The following is a 13,150-nucleotide window of genomic DNA, read 5'->3' as shown; positions in this document are numbered from 1 at the left end:
TGCCAAAATGAAGTCATAGAACCATTGTGATGGGAAAAGGCCTTTAAAATCGAGTCCAGCCACATTGGGAGGAGCAGGGAGTGGGGTCCCTGATGGCATGAGGTGAAACCCCCAGCCCTGGGGAGGAGGATGATCTGTCTGAGGTGCCCTGGTAGATCCCACTGCCCTGCAGGGCCTGGTATTCTGCTGAGCATACATTTTCCCCTTGTCCAAGGGCTCCCTGTGAGTCACTCCCAGGCTCAATCCTCTTAGTCCCTGAAGCCAGCTCAGCATCCACAGGGCTCTGGTCTTCAGGTCCACAGCCAGGGGCCAGCCCTGGCCGTGGCCCAGTCTGACCCAGTTCAGGACCCAATGGAAAGGGCTCTTAGTCAAAATGTGACCAGTTTTCGTCACCTGTACACACCAAGAGTCAGTGACATGTACCTGAGTGCTGTGGGTAAGATCACCTGTGTGTGATGGGGAGGGTGAGGGGCTCCAGACTGCACTTCCCCAGCACTGGGGACAAACATCTGATGTTTTGACACTGTTTGGAGTCAGCAGCTGTTATAGCTGTTATATGGGTTGCTTGTCCCCATTCTCCACTCTCCCCTGGGTGATGGGCAGGACCCAGCTGGTGCTTTGGGCTCTGGGGTGTCCCTGTGTCATATCCATCCCAAGCACAGTGAGATGGGTGACTTTCCCCGGGCCATGTTATCATTTCCACTGTTCCCTTCTTGGCACGTGGGCTCCAGCACTGTGAAGTTTGTCAGGCTGTTTGTCCCCAGTTATCACCTTGATTGCCCCTATCTTTGCTCTCCAGCTTTGCCACGGGTGACTCACTCAGACTTTGCAGGGTTGCTGCCCAATCATTCTGTGCCAACATTTGACTCTGCTCCTCCAACACCTTTCAAGACAAAATTGGAACAAAATGCATTTCTGAGGCTGGGATCTGGGCAAGGGTGACCTGGTGCAGCAGAGCTGGGAGGTGCTGGAGTGGAGCAGGACTCAGCCTTGAGCCTTGACCTGGCACTGAACTCCACCTTCAACCTGTGCTGGGAAGGGTTTGGGATTTCTTCAAAGCTGCTGCTGGTCTGGGCTAAAACCTGCACCCTCTTTGTGTGGGGGGAATTAACTTTGGGGGAAACATGGACTTGGCTCCCCTCTGCAGGCTGTTTTGCCCTGGGGAGGTGAACCCTGAGTGCTGGGGTGACATGTGGCAGCCATCTGGGAAGGTGACAGCCTCTTGCTGTGGGCTGCTTCCCTGTACAGCAGAGGGGGCCCCATGGGAGCCCCCGTGGCTGAGGCTGCATCCCCATCCCCTCTGCCCATCGGCTCCAAGGGTGCTGTGTCCTCTGGGATCTCAGCCATCTGCTCCAGGGATCTGCGGCCTGCTGAGGGATTTAAGCCAGCCCAGGGGAGGGAAGAAAGACTTCGGGCATCCCTCCCCATTCCTGTCTTCAGGAGTTCTCCAGCTGCAGGTGACTCCCCACTCCCAGGGGGGGCACGGGTACCAGTGGTGCTCCCAGAGGAGCGGGATCTGGGGACCCTGACCCACATCAGAGCCCACTAGTCACCTCCCATGCTAAGGCAGCCAGACTGTGCCTGGATTAGCAGGTGCTAAGCTCCTTCTCATCAACGCGGCTCTGTCGCTGGGTGAGTGGCACTGCCACCAGCTATAGGGACACCACTGTCCCTGTGAGCTGCCGACACCGAGAAGCCTTGTGGACTCTGATGCCACTTCCCCCCTGCAGTCCCCTGCATGGTAGAGGCTTTAGTGGCTTGGGGTGGGGCTGCAGGGATAGCTGGCCATGGCCATGGCCCTGGCAGGGGGTATCCCCCTCCCTGGCTCCGGAGGGGCACAGGGGCTACGGCGGCACTTGCTGCAGTCCCCCCCTGAGGAGGACGGGGTGCTGTATGTGGACTACAGGCCTCCTGCTCTGGACAGCATCCACCTGCCCCGCTATGTCCTGTACCTGATGATGGCAGCAACGCTGGTGCTGGTGGTGGCATATGCCATCGTGGGGCACCTCATCAAGGACCTCGTGCACGACTTCGCTGGTGAGTGCTCCCCACAGTGGGGTTGGGCTTTAGGGTGGGCAGGGGCCAGGGGGATCCCCCCACCTGAGACTGTGCTGTGGCAGGGCTGGTGCTGCTGACAGCTCCCTCTCTGCCCCTGCAGACTGGGCATTTGGGCCCAAGCCGGAGGAGAACACAGGGATGGCCGAAGGCCCCGTGCTGGAGGCACAGTGGCTGGAGGAGGACAAGGTGCTGGTGGAGCAGAAGGTGGAGGATGAAGGCAGCAGCATACTGCCCAGCATGGACATCCCACTGCAGCCGCTCGCTCCTCGCAGCTCCATCTCCTTTGCTGACTCCCCCAAGAGGTTCTTCTAGGGTCAGGGGACACCCCTGCCACCAGCAGGACCCTGCAGCCCTGCCTGACCTGTCACGGTGTGGGTCTGGCCATAGGCACTGCTCAGCACTGGCACACAGCCTCCCCCTCCCTCCCAGCCGTAGCGCTGCTCTGGGGCTCCTCTTGGGCTATCACACCAATAAAGCCACTTGCCCCAGTCCTGCTCACCCCTTGGGCCAGCACAATGTGGGGAGTGGCAGGGCTGGGGCATCCCAACCTTTGCCTGGGGTAACAGCACCCCTTGGCACAGCCATGCCACCCCAAGCCCATGGGCACATGGCTGTATAAAGGGGGGTGCTTGGGGGTGCAAACCCACGGGGTGAGGGCACAGCCGATGGTGGCAGGGGGCATGGACAGGGGTGCACATGGATACCCCTCTGGATGGGCCAAGTCAGCATGGGCACACGGGTAGGGACAGATAGATGGACAGCTGGATGCTGAGCCTGGCTGTGCCCCCACCACCCCCTCAGTGCCGTGGCACTGCCAGACCATGCTCAGTGGCACCCAGAGGTGGCCCCAAACCAGTCTTGGGAGAAAAAGCACCCTGAAGCCTCACTTGGCTTCCAGGTGAAGGCACTGGGTATGGGGGCTGTTTTATGGACCTGCAGCCCCTGTCTTAAACCCAGGCTGAGGCTGGGTCCCTGTGCCCTGTCTTCTTCTTAACCCCTTGAGGAATTGCCACAGGCAGGGTGGCCCTGCCGAAGTCCACTGTCCCTCCCTGGGGTGCTGGTGGCCACCCTCTTCCTCAGTTTTCCTTGTGCCCTGGTGGGTGGGCACCCTGCCATGGTCTCCCTGAGCTAACCCTGTCAGTGTTTCACTCGACAGTATGCGGACACACACTGAAGACATGATGGGGTTCCACCTGGGCTTGTCTGGGGGCAGCTGGCTCGTGCCCAGGGGAGAGCTGGGGGTGGCCTGGCATTGCCCACCCCTCTGTGTCACCCCATCCCCATGGGATCTGCCCCAGCCCTGCCAGCTGGGATAGGGGGAACCAGGCAGGGTGGGCAGTTCTCCACCCCATCACCCATCTGCTCTTCCACCTGTGCACCCACCCACCTGCCCACCTATCTGTCTCTGCTTCCATCCACCTGCCTACCCTGGGGGTGGTCCCCAGTCCTGGGCACAGGGACATGCCTGTCCTTTGCCAGGTGCTCCCGGAGGTGGTGGCCGCTGGGCGCAGTGGGTGCCAGTGCCTGAGCCAAGGGAGTGGTACCACCTGCCAAGGGTGACAGGAGTCATGTCACCATGGTGCTTGGTGCTACTTTGTCCTCTTGGGGCCAATAAAGGCGACCGTTGTCTTGGGTGCAGAGTGCAGGCACTACAGCAGCAGGTGACAAAAGCTCACCTCCAGGAGCAGGATCCAGACGTGCCCCGGCCCTCCACCCAGAAATGCCGAAGCTCTTGCAGCCCCTCTCGCTCCTGCTCCTGCTCGTCCTTGCTTCCACCGCCCAGGGACAGGCTGGTAAGTGCCCCCGTGCAACTCTGTGCTCTGGGGCACCTGGGGAGGTGGCCAGGCCTCCCCCCAGGCATCAGATCAACTCCTGGGAGGCCCTTCAAGTGGGACCAGTCTGTCCCAGTGCTCCAACAGTAACTTTTGGGGGCAGAGCAGAAAGATCTGGAGACACCCACCTGCTGCCCCAGTGCTCCTCACTGCACTGGGGACAGGTGAGCTGTGTCGGGAGTGGCTTCCTTTGTACCCAAGGGCCACTGGGAAGGGGAAAAAGTGAGTGTCTGCCAATGTCCCATCCCATGCGGTGGGGGGGGGGGGGGGGTGTCCCATCTCGTGGGGGGAATCCCATGCCCTAAAGGACAGAGCTCCCCTGAAGCTGTCCCCATCCCTGTCTTTTCCCTTGCCTGTCCCCTGGCCATACAGGCACGGGCCCTAAGGTGCTGCAGCCGTGGCTTATTGGCCTCACGGCCGTCGTCATCTTCCTCTTCATTGTCTTCGTCGTGCTGCTCGTTAACCGGCTCTGGAATCTCAGGAAGAAGAGGTTGGATTAGTGTGGGGGGTGGGGGGTGCTGGCCAGGGGAAAACTGCGTGGAAGGTTGCCATGCGGTTGGGCAGGGTTGTCCCCGGGCGCCGTTCAGCCTCTCTCCCCTCGCAGGAAGGAGAACGACCACCCGGAGACCCTGGAGACTGACAGGTACCACAGCCCGGGTGCCGCGGGGCAGCACCGGGACCTCCCCCCATACCGGGGCTCGGATGTCCTCGAGAGTAGCCACGTTCCGGCCGTGCCCTCGGCATGGCTGGAGGCGGCCGTGCCGCGATGCCGGTGCAGTGCCCGGCCGACCGACGTTCCTTCCCTCCCGCAGGCTGGAGCGCTCCGGCCACGTCAACCCGGCGGCTGAGGACTGGGATGAGCTGAGGGACGACAAGCAGCAGAGCAAGGCCACGGCCACGTCCCTCTGAGTGCCCCTCGCTCCCCTCCGGGGCACCTCTGAACGGCGCCGCACCATCACCCCGTTCGCGAGGCGGGGATCCGCGCCGGGTTTCGGCGACAGCCGCGGCCACCGTGGCACCTCCCGCCCGCGGCCGGTCCGGCTGGGACCAAGACCCGGCGCGGATCACCGGCTCGCCGGAGCTGAGCGGGAGGGCGGCGGCCGGGAGCGGCAGCGGGGCCTCCTCGTGCCCCCCGTCTCTGGGACGGCGGGGATCCCGGCCCGGGGGGACAGTCCCCTCCCCAGACGTGCCCACTAAAGGTTTCCCCAGCCTAACCCGGCGTCAAGCGTGTCGTGTCACCGCGCAGGGGAGGGGGCTGTCCGGCACCTCTGGGTGCCACTCGGGCAGGGGACAATGGCAAGTTCCGGGCAGGGCGGGGGCCGGTGTCCAGCCCACATCGCTGCCGGACCAGCCCGAACCGAGGGGTGGGCACCGAGGGGACGGGCGGGGCGGAGTGGGGACAGCCCTGAGGCTGTCGTGAGCAGTGCTTGGGGACCGTGGACACCGCGGGGGTGAAGCGCAGCTTCGGCCAACGCCGATCTCCGGGTGATGTGACGTCACACCGCCAGGTGGTGACGCCAAGCGCATGAGGCGGTGACCTCCCGTGGCCAAGGTCTGAAGCGGAGGAAGCGGCAGCAGCTCCGAACTCCCACGTGAGCCGCGGCTGCCCCCACCCGTGTCCTCTCCCCACGTGTCCTCTCCCCGCGGCTGCGCCCTGCGGTCTCCCGGTTCCGTCCCCCCACTCTGGCGGACCAAGGGCAGCCATGGGTGGGGGTCCCTCCTCTGGGTGCCCCCTGCGGGGCAGGGCTCTGCTCTCCCCAGTGCCCCCCATGCCGTCCTCCTCCGCTGGGACACCCGTGTTCCCCCCGCTTGGGCACCGTGCCTCAGTTCCCCCGGGGCAGCGAAGGAAGGGCGGAGGCGAGCTGGAGTTGAAGCATAGCTTGTTTAATTTTTATACATTTTTTTTTTGTCTTTTTTTTTTCGTTTTCATTTTTTAATCTTTTTTTGTGTGTCAGTTTTTTCTTTTTTGTTTTTTTCTTCTTTTTTGTCTCTTTTTTCTCTTTTTTGCATAGGGGAGGGGGGGGGAAACAACAACAACAACAAAAAAAAAAGGGAAAAAAAACCCAACAAAACCAAAACAAAAGAAACAAAACAAAAAAGAAAACCAAAAAAAAAAAACCCAAAATCCGTATCAGGGTCAGTAAGTGTATGTAGGCAGGAGCGGCGCTATCGGTAATGGCTGCGTACAATGGTATAATCAAATATCGTGAAGCACCAGGGAGGCGAGCGGGGGTCGGGGGGGATCATGCGGGGCCAGGGGGCGCGGGGTGCCCGGCCCCGGTTCGCAGCCCTGGTGCGCTCGCGGTGTGTATCGGCTGCGGCAAAGCGAAAGCGAGAATCCGGCGAACGAGTAAAATATAACTGCGGGGAGGGGGCACCCCCGGCCCCGGGGGAGCGGGGACCCCCCGAAAAGGCGGGCGGGGCAGCCGGCGGCGCGGAGGCACTGCGGCGGGATTTTTGGTTTGGGTAAGAGGCGCGGTCCGGCCGGCTGCCGCCTCGGCGCCTTTTTGGGGCGGTTTCTGTCCTTTTGCCGCTCTTTGCCCAGGGGTGGGATTTCCCCCGACCCCGGCTCCACCTCCCGCCTGCCCCCGGGCATCGCGCGGGGCACCCAGCGGGGCACGCGGTACCCAGAGCGGCACCCATGGAGCGGGGCACCCCTGGGCATCGCCTGGAGCACCCGGAGGGGCACCCGTGAGCACCACTTGGGGCACCCAGAGAGGCCCCCGTGGGCATCAACTGGAGCACCGCGAGGAGCACCCATGGGCATCACCTGGGGCGCCCAGGAGACACCCAGAGGGGCATCCCCTGGAACACCCTTGGGACCCCATGGGCACCCAGTGGGGCACCCGCGGGTATCACCTGGAGCACCCACAGTGATACCCATGGGCACCGCACAGGAGACCAAGAGGGTCACCATGGACCTCTCCTGAGGCACCCATCACCGGGGGCACCCATCCCAGCCGGTGGAGGGGTACCCGTGGGGGCAGAAAGCAGCAAATTCCAAACTCCGAGTACAAAAAAAACCAATCAAAACAAAACAAAAACAGAAAAAAAACCAAAATTAAAAAAAAAAAAAAAAAGGAAAAAAGCCCAAACCCCACCAAACAAGACATATATATATATATATATACACATACATACATATATATATATATACATACATACATACATATATGTGTGTGTATATATATATATATATATATATATATATATATATGATATTTTATATATATATATATATTCCTTTTGCGATTTAAAGTACCTTAACTGTGTGGGGGCCCGCGCCCCCCCCCGCCCCTGCAGCCCCATATATATATATGCGGAGATATATATATATATATATATATATATATATATATATATATATATATATATATGTACAGGTTATTTGTTTTATTTATAGGTCACAAGGACTATTTTTAATTAATTTTTTTAAGCCGACGAGCCCGACTAAAAACCCTCTAGGAGAGACTGTAGTGCATGAAACCCCCGCGGTGATTGTCGAGCGGAGCCCCCTCGTATCCCCATCCTGTGGGGGACCCCCCCAGAGCTTCCCCAGGGATGGGGTGTTCTCTACCCCGGCTTTGCGCTCACCCCGACCGTGGCCATCGAGGCCGCCAGAAGATAAAAAAAAGAAGGGAGAATAATAAAAAAAATAGAAATAATAAAAACGAGTGGTGCCCCCTCCCCCGCGGAGGGACCGGGGATGTTGCATATTCCCTTTGGGCAGAGCCGGGGGTGCGGCCCCGGGGGTGTCGGGGGAGAAGTGCAAAGACCTCGGGGGCACGGGAGGCTCCCCGGCCCCTCAAGGGGAAGCCCCCGGCACGCCCCCCCCAGTGCCGCCCTACGGGTTGGGGGGCGTCGAGTTGATTCTTTTTTGCCTTTCTGAATTTGGTTTAAGGTGCTTTTCTTGCCGAGGGCGGGTTTTGGGGGGCTGCGGCCGCAGCCCGGCCGGACTTGCAGCCGGCCCGGGGGTTGGGGAGGCAGCAAAGACGGGGCAGGGGATGGCCCCGGCGGTGTCCCCGCGGGGACAGGGGGCTCCGGGGCTTCCTCGGGGCGGGGGGGCCAGGCCTGAGGGGCGCCAGCGCCCCTCGCCTTTCTGAGGCTGGCCGAAGGGGCTGCCCCGGTGCCCCCCGCTCCCTCCCTCCGCTGTCACTGTCACCGTTTAAAAATGCTTTTTAAATTTTTTTTTTTTTTTTTTTTTTTGCTTTGAGCTGAGCCTTTTTCAGCCTCAACCCCCCCTTTTTTTTCTATTAAAAAAAAAAATCTCTCTTTTTTTTTTTTTAATTTTGTCTTCTTTTCCCCCTCTTTTTTTTTTTTTTTTTTTAATTCTAATATTTCATTCCTCCCCCCACCCCCCAGCTGGACGCCGCACCCACTCCCTCCTTGCATTGTCCTTGCACAAATCAATACTGCACCTTGCATAAAGAAGCGACTCCCAAGGCTCCCCTCCAAGGGTCTGGGACCCTCAAACCAGCCTCAACTGTGGGCGAAACACGGCGGGAGCGACCACCCCCCCACTAATACTTTTGGACACCAAAAAAAAAAAAACAAAAAAGGAAAAGAACAAAACCAAAACAAACAAACAAATAAAAAATTAAAAACTGTTGACGACAACGTTTCTTCATGCCCGAGCAGCAGCGATGCCGGTGCCACCCGCCCACCGGTGTCACAAACCGCGTCAGTTCTCAGCCCCAGGGAGCTCGGGGGTCTCCAGCCGGCGGAACGCTGGGGTTTTAAGGCAAATTCAGGGTTTTTAGGGGGTATCGGGCCCCTGCTCGGCAGCGGGCACAGCAGGGAGAGGCGGCAAGAAGGTACCTCCTGCCGCTCCCTGCTGCGCCAGCCGGACCCCGGGGATGAAGCCGCTGGGGTGGAAGTGGGGGGAGGCTGTCACCCCCTGACAGCAGCCCGGGGGGCACAGATACATTCACACGGTTCCATTCCTGTCACGAGAGCAGCCGGGCTCAGCCCTCCTGGCCCTGCGCCCCGCTGAAAACCAATTAAAAAGTGGGGGTCCCCTAAGGGGGAGCGGTGGGAGCCTGTGCCCGGCCCAGGATCGGCCCTGCGGCTCCATCCCCGCTCCACCCGCACGGAGCCCGGCGCACCGCGCTCAGTCCTGCCGTGCCCGAACACCGCGTCCCCCCGACTCCTGGGGGGGTCTCTGGCCCGGGGGTCCCTCCCGCCTCGCTGCCTTTGGTTGCCGGAAGCAGAAAAAACAAATCAAACCCCCCCAAAGGGAAGGAAAACAAAGAAAAGAGAGGCAAAGCAAAGGGGTGGCCGCCCCCCCCGCCGCCCCCCCCCCAGCTATTGCATATTCCGGTGTGTTGGCGCAGAGGATGCATCAGTATTACCAACTGGAAGACGTTTCTGAGGGGGAAAATCGGTTAAAAAAGAAGAAGAATAGAGAGAAAAAGGGACTTTTCCGGCCGAGAAGAAGCCATGCAGGAGGCGGGGGGGGGGGGCAGCGGCCCCCGGCCCCCCCGGCCCCCCGGGAGCCCCGGGCATGCAGCAACTCCCTCGCGCTGATTTCGGGTCCAGTAATACTTAGGCTTCGAAGGCAAGGCACATCATGTGGTATAAAATTTCGTGCAAATTAGGAAAACATGGATTTTTTTTTCTTGTGTGTTTTTTTTTTTACGGCTGTTTTTTTTCTTTTATACAGACTTTTTTTGTTGTTTTTTTTTTTTTTTCCTCTTTTTTTCTCTTTTGCTGAAGGGGAAGGTAGAGCCGGTTAATAAGAGTCTGCCATGCACAGCATCAGCCAGCCGCGGCTGGGTTGAGCCAGGTCACCAGATCCTGTTAAAGCACCATGCAGTTTATTTGTCTTTTTTTTTTTTTTTTGTCTTTTTGTCTTTTTTTATGTGTTTCTTTTCTCAGATCTTTAAAAAAAAAAACAGGTTTCCCTCTCCGCCAAGCGCTTTTTTGTTGTTTTTTCTTTTCTTTTTTTTTTCTTTTTTTTCCTTTTTTTGGTGGGTTTTCTCCTTTTCTTGTCCTTTTTTATTATTTTTCTGTCTCCCGGGATTTCCTGCGTCAGCCCTTTCCCCGGTGTCTCTCGTCCTGCCGTCCCGGGGGGGTGGGAAGCGGGGAGAAGCGGGGGGGAAGCAGGGGCCACTGGGATGGGGGATGCGATGCCGCTGGTCGGGGCGGCTCTGGGTGCCAGGGGACGGGGCCAGGCGGCTGGCGACGGTGGCCTCGGTGACATCCCCAGCTCCTGGACCTCCACAGTGGCTTTTCTCCACCACCCTCCTTCGGGTGTCCCCTGGGCCAGAGATCCTTTGGGGACCAGTCTCCTCATCTCGCTGGGGACAACGGGCACCTTCGTCCTCTTCCTCCTCCTCGCCTCGGCCGTCGCAGGGTCCCTCTGCTCTAAGGCACTGCCACGTCCCTGTGTCCCCTTCCCGGCCACGCTGTCACTGCACGGGACGGGGATGGCCGAGCGCTTCCTCTCGCGCTGCCCCGGCCGGGGGCTCCTCTGGGAAGGCCGGGACCCCTCCCCACCGCAGTTCAGGCACTTGACGCGAGGCTGGGGGCTCCGGGGGACTCCGGGGGACTTCGAAGGGCTCCGAGGGGGGCTGGCTCTGCCCTCGCAGTCGCTCGGGCTTCTTTGCTCCATCCTTTTGTATCCAAAAAAACCAAAAAAACCAAAAAAAACAAAAACAAAAACAACCCAAAAAAACCAAACCCAAAAAAAACAAAACCACCAAACCCAAAACCCCAAACCAGCCGTCCCGGCAAGCCGGTGCCGGGGACTCCTCCTCCTCCTCCTCTTCCTCTTCCTCTTTTTTGTGATTTTGTTTTCTTTTCTCTTCTTCTTTTTCCTCTTTTTTTTTTTTTTTTTTTTTTGATGATTCCCTCTTAAAAGTGCATTTCCTACAAAATGTGCAACACGAGCGCACCCTGCCTCCCACCTGGTACCTGTCCACAGGAATGCATAGCTCAAACACACGGATGCACGCCCCCCATCCCCCAGCCCCGCGGAATCCCCGGGCGCAAGGGCACGCCGGAGACACAGGGACACCAGTGGGGACACACGGGGCCCGGGCCGGTGCAGACTTGAGGGAGGAAGGCGACCAGAGAAATGGTGACCGGTGCCTCGGCGCGACGGTGGCCGCCGGGCTGCGACAGTCCCCGTGCCGCGTCCCCGATGGAATCGGAGTGCCACCGCCGCCGTGACGCGTGGGGCTGTGGTGGGAGCGTCACGACACCGTGTCTGAGCGGGAACCGAGGTGCCGCCGCCGCCGCGACCATCTCTGGCAGTGCTCATGCACCCTCTGTGGTCACAAGCCCCCTCCTCCTGTGCCACCCGCTCGATCCACTGCGCCACCGCACAACCGTCACCGTGTCACCGCAGCACGATGTCACCGTCCCCGGGGCGCTCGCACAGCACCGAGCGTCACCCGCCCGACCGCGAGAGCGCCCGCTCCGCGGGGCGGCAGCGGGAGGGGCTCCCCACCCCAGCCCCGGGATCCCCCGACAGTCTGGGCCGGGGGGTCGGCGGGGGAGGTTTTGATCTTTTTTACTCACATAGAGGCAAGAACGAGAGAGTCAAAGCCGTTTGCATATTCGGCGAGCGGGCGGCACCGCGGCCCTGTGGCCGCTCCGGGAGGCATCGCTGGCACCGCTTGTGTCAGGTCTCAGCGCGGCGCCGGCCGACGGGGTAAATAATAGTGTTTTTTTTCTTTCTTTCTTTTTTTTTTTTTTTTCCTGTTTCTTTGTTTTCTGGCGCATCGCCGGGGTGGGGGAAAGGTCCTCCTGGGATGAGTTGTTGGTTTGTTTGTTTTTTGTTTGTGGGTTTGTTTTTTTTTTTTTTTTCCCATTTTAAAACAGTTTGACCCTTTTCCTTCTTCCTTTCCCTTGCTCTTTCCTTCGGGTGTGGGTTTTGCTTGTCGTCGTTGTCATCGTCGTGAGGCCGCACTCTCCGTCGTCACCGCAAGGCTGGGCCTGGTGCTCGGGGACGGGGATGTTCCTCTGGGGGTGCCTAAAGCAGAGAAGAAGGGAGGCGAAGGGGCGGCACGGTGGCGGTTATCCCAGGTACCAGGACTGCCGGGAAAGAGGAGAGAGGCCGGCGTTAGTGCTCTGCCCCCGGAGCTGCCCAGTCCTCCCGTCGGTCCCCAGACCCCGAGACAGCTGTCCCTGCGCTGTCCCTGCTCGGCGCACGGGGCTGGCGTCCCCACTCCTGCGCTGAGTTTGTCCATCCTCAGCACCGCTGCCACCCGCGTTCCCCTGGGGCCGGTCCCTCTGCACCTTCACGGCAAAGGGTGGCTCGCCCCAGAGCCGCCGGGGGACAGGTAGGGGGGTGGCAGGGCTGGGGACCCCGCGAGGTGGCCCCCTGCCACCCTCCCATTGTTTCCCCCCCAGCCCCAAGTTCAAGTTCATTCCCGATTACCTCATGTCTGGTTTCCGTTGGAAACGAGACAGCTCGGGGCCGCTGCTTCCCTTAACCCTTCCAGGCCCCCACCACACATGACCAGAGCGTGGCAGGTCTCAGCTGCCCCTCCTGGGACACCAACTCCTACCCCCGTGCCTCAGTTTCCCCAGGCAGAGCATCCTCGAGCCTGGGGAGCCTCCCCAAGCATGACTAGGGACACCATTTCACAGGGACCCTGGGGGTCCTGGGACTGCCAGGGGCTCTGAACCCTTGCTCCTCCAAGGTTCTCCTGATGCTGTTCCAGGTCTCCTCTTTAGGGACCCAAGGCCCTTGGAGTGCTGCCCACCCCATGTGCAGGACTGGGGAAACTGAGGCAGGGTGGGAGGTGTGATCAGAGCCGGGTCCCCCGTGGTTTTTCCTCTGGAATGGCACAGTACCCTCGGGTGTCCCAGCTCATGGTTCCCAAATCTCACAGCCTGGCACACAGCACCCCCAGGTACCCTGTGTCACTGATCACAGCCCCCAGGTGCCCACACCCTGGCACAGCACAGCACCCTGAGTACTCCCCCCAGCCAGGGCTGCACCCAGGGTGCCCCAACACAGCACCGTCCACACCCCATCCCTCTGTCCTGTCACCCGTGTCACCTGCCAGGCAGGACTGCAGCTGCCTCTGCAGGGAATGCTGAGGCCAGACCACTCGTGTCACAAGTGAGGCCAGGAGCTGCCACTCCTGTCCTGGCACCATGGCACTGCCTGCAGCACCAGTGCCAGCTCCAGAATCCAGGACTAATGGAAAGCCCCTGGAAAGGCACACATGACCTCCTGCTGCAGCTGAAGTGGCCACAGGCACAGCTGAGCGAGATCAGTGTCTGTGCCGACACAGAGAGGGACC

General features: G+C 59.9%; 2 protein-coding genes across 5 annotated transcripts in view; one reads left to right on the top strand and one right to left on the bottom strand.

Annotated features, from left to right (window-relative positions):
- The first annotated feature begins 55 nt into the window (after positions 1-55).
- On the top strand, positions 56-3,843 carry SMIM44 (small integral membrane protein 44). The gene is made up of 2 exons (XM_009096942.4): positions 56-2,037; positions 2,159-3,843. Exons 1-2 carry the CDS (start codon positions 1,788-1,790, stop codon positions 2,368-2,370), a joined length of 462 nt encoding a protein of 153 aa, XP_009095190.1. The 5' UTR covers positions 56-1,787; the 3' UTR covers positions 2,371-3,843.
- A 6,859-nt stretch (positions 3,844-10,702) lies between these two features.
- Positions 10,703-13,150, bottom strand: part of NFIC (nuclear factor I C) — a 39,028-nt gene continuing 36,580 nt past the window's right edge. For all 4 annotated transcript variants that reach the window (XM_050986168.1, XM_050986167.1, XM_050986169.1 and 1 more), the window contains one exon: positions 10,703-11,930. In XM_050986168.1, coding sequence (XP_050842125.1) covers positions 11,913-11,930 — 18 coding nt within the window. In that variant the 3' untranslated portion in view covers positions 10,703-11,912. The remainder of the gene's footprint in view (positions 11,931-13,150) is intronic.

The sequence above is a fragment of the Serinus canaria genome, chromosome 28 (genome assembly GCF_022539315.1).
Source record: "Serinus canaria isolate serCan28SL12 chromosome 28, serCan2020, whole genome shotgun sequence".
Classification (NCBI taxonomy): Eukaryota; Metazoa; Chordata; class Aves; order Passeriformes; family Fringillidae; genus Serinus; species Serinus canaria.
This window is presented reverse-complemented; position numbering and strand designations above follow the sequence as displayed.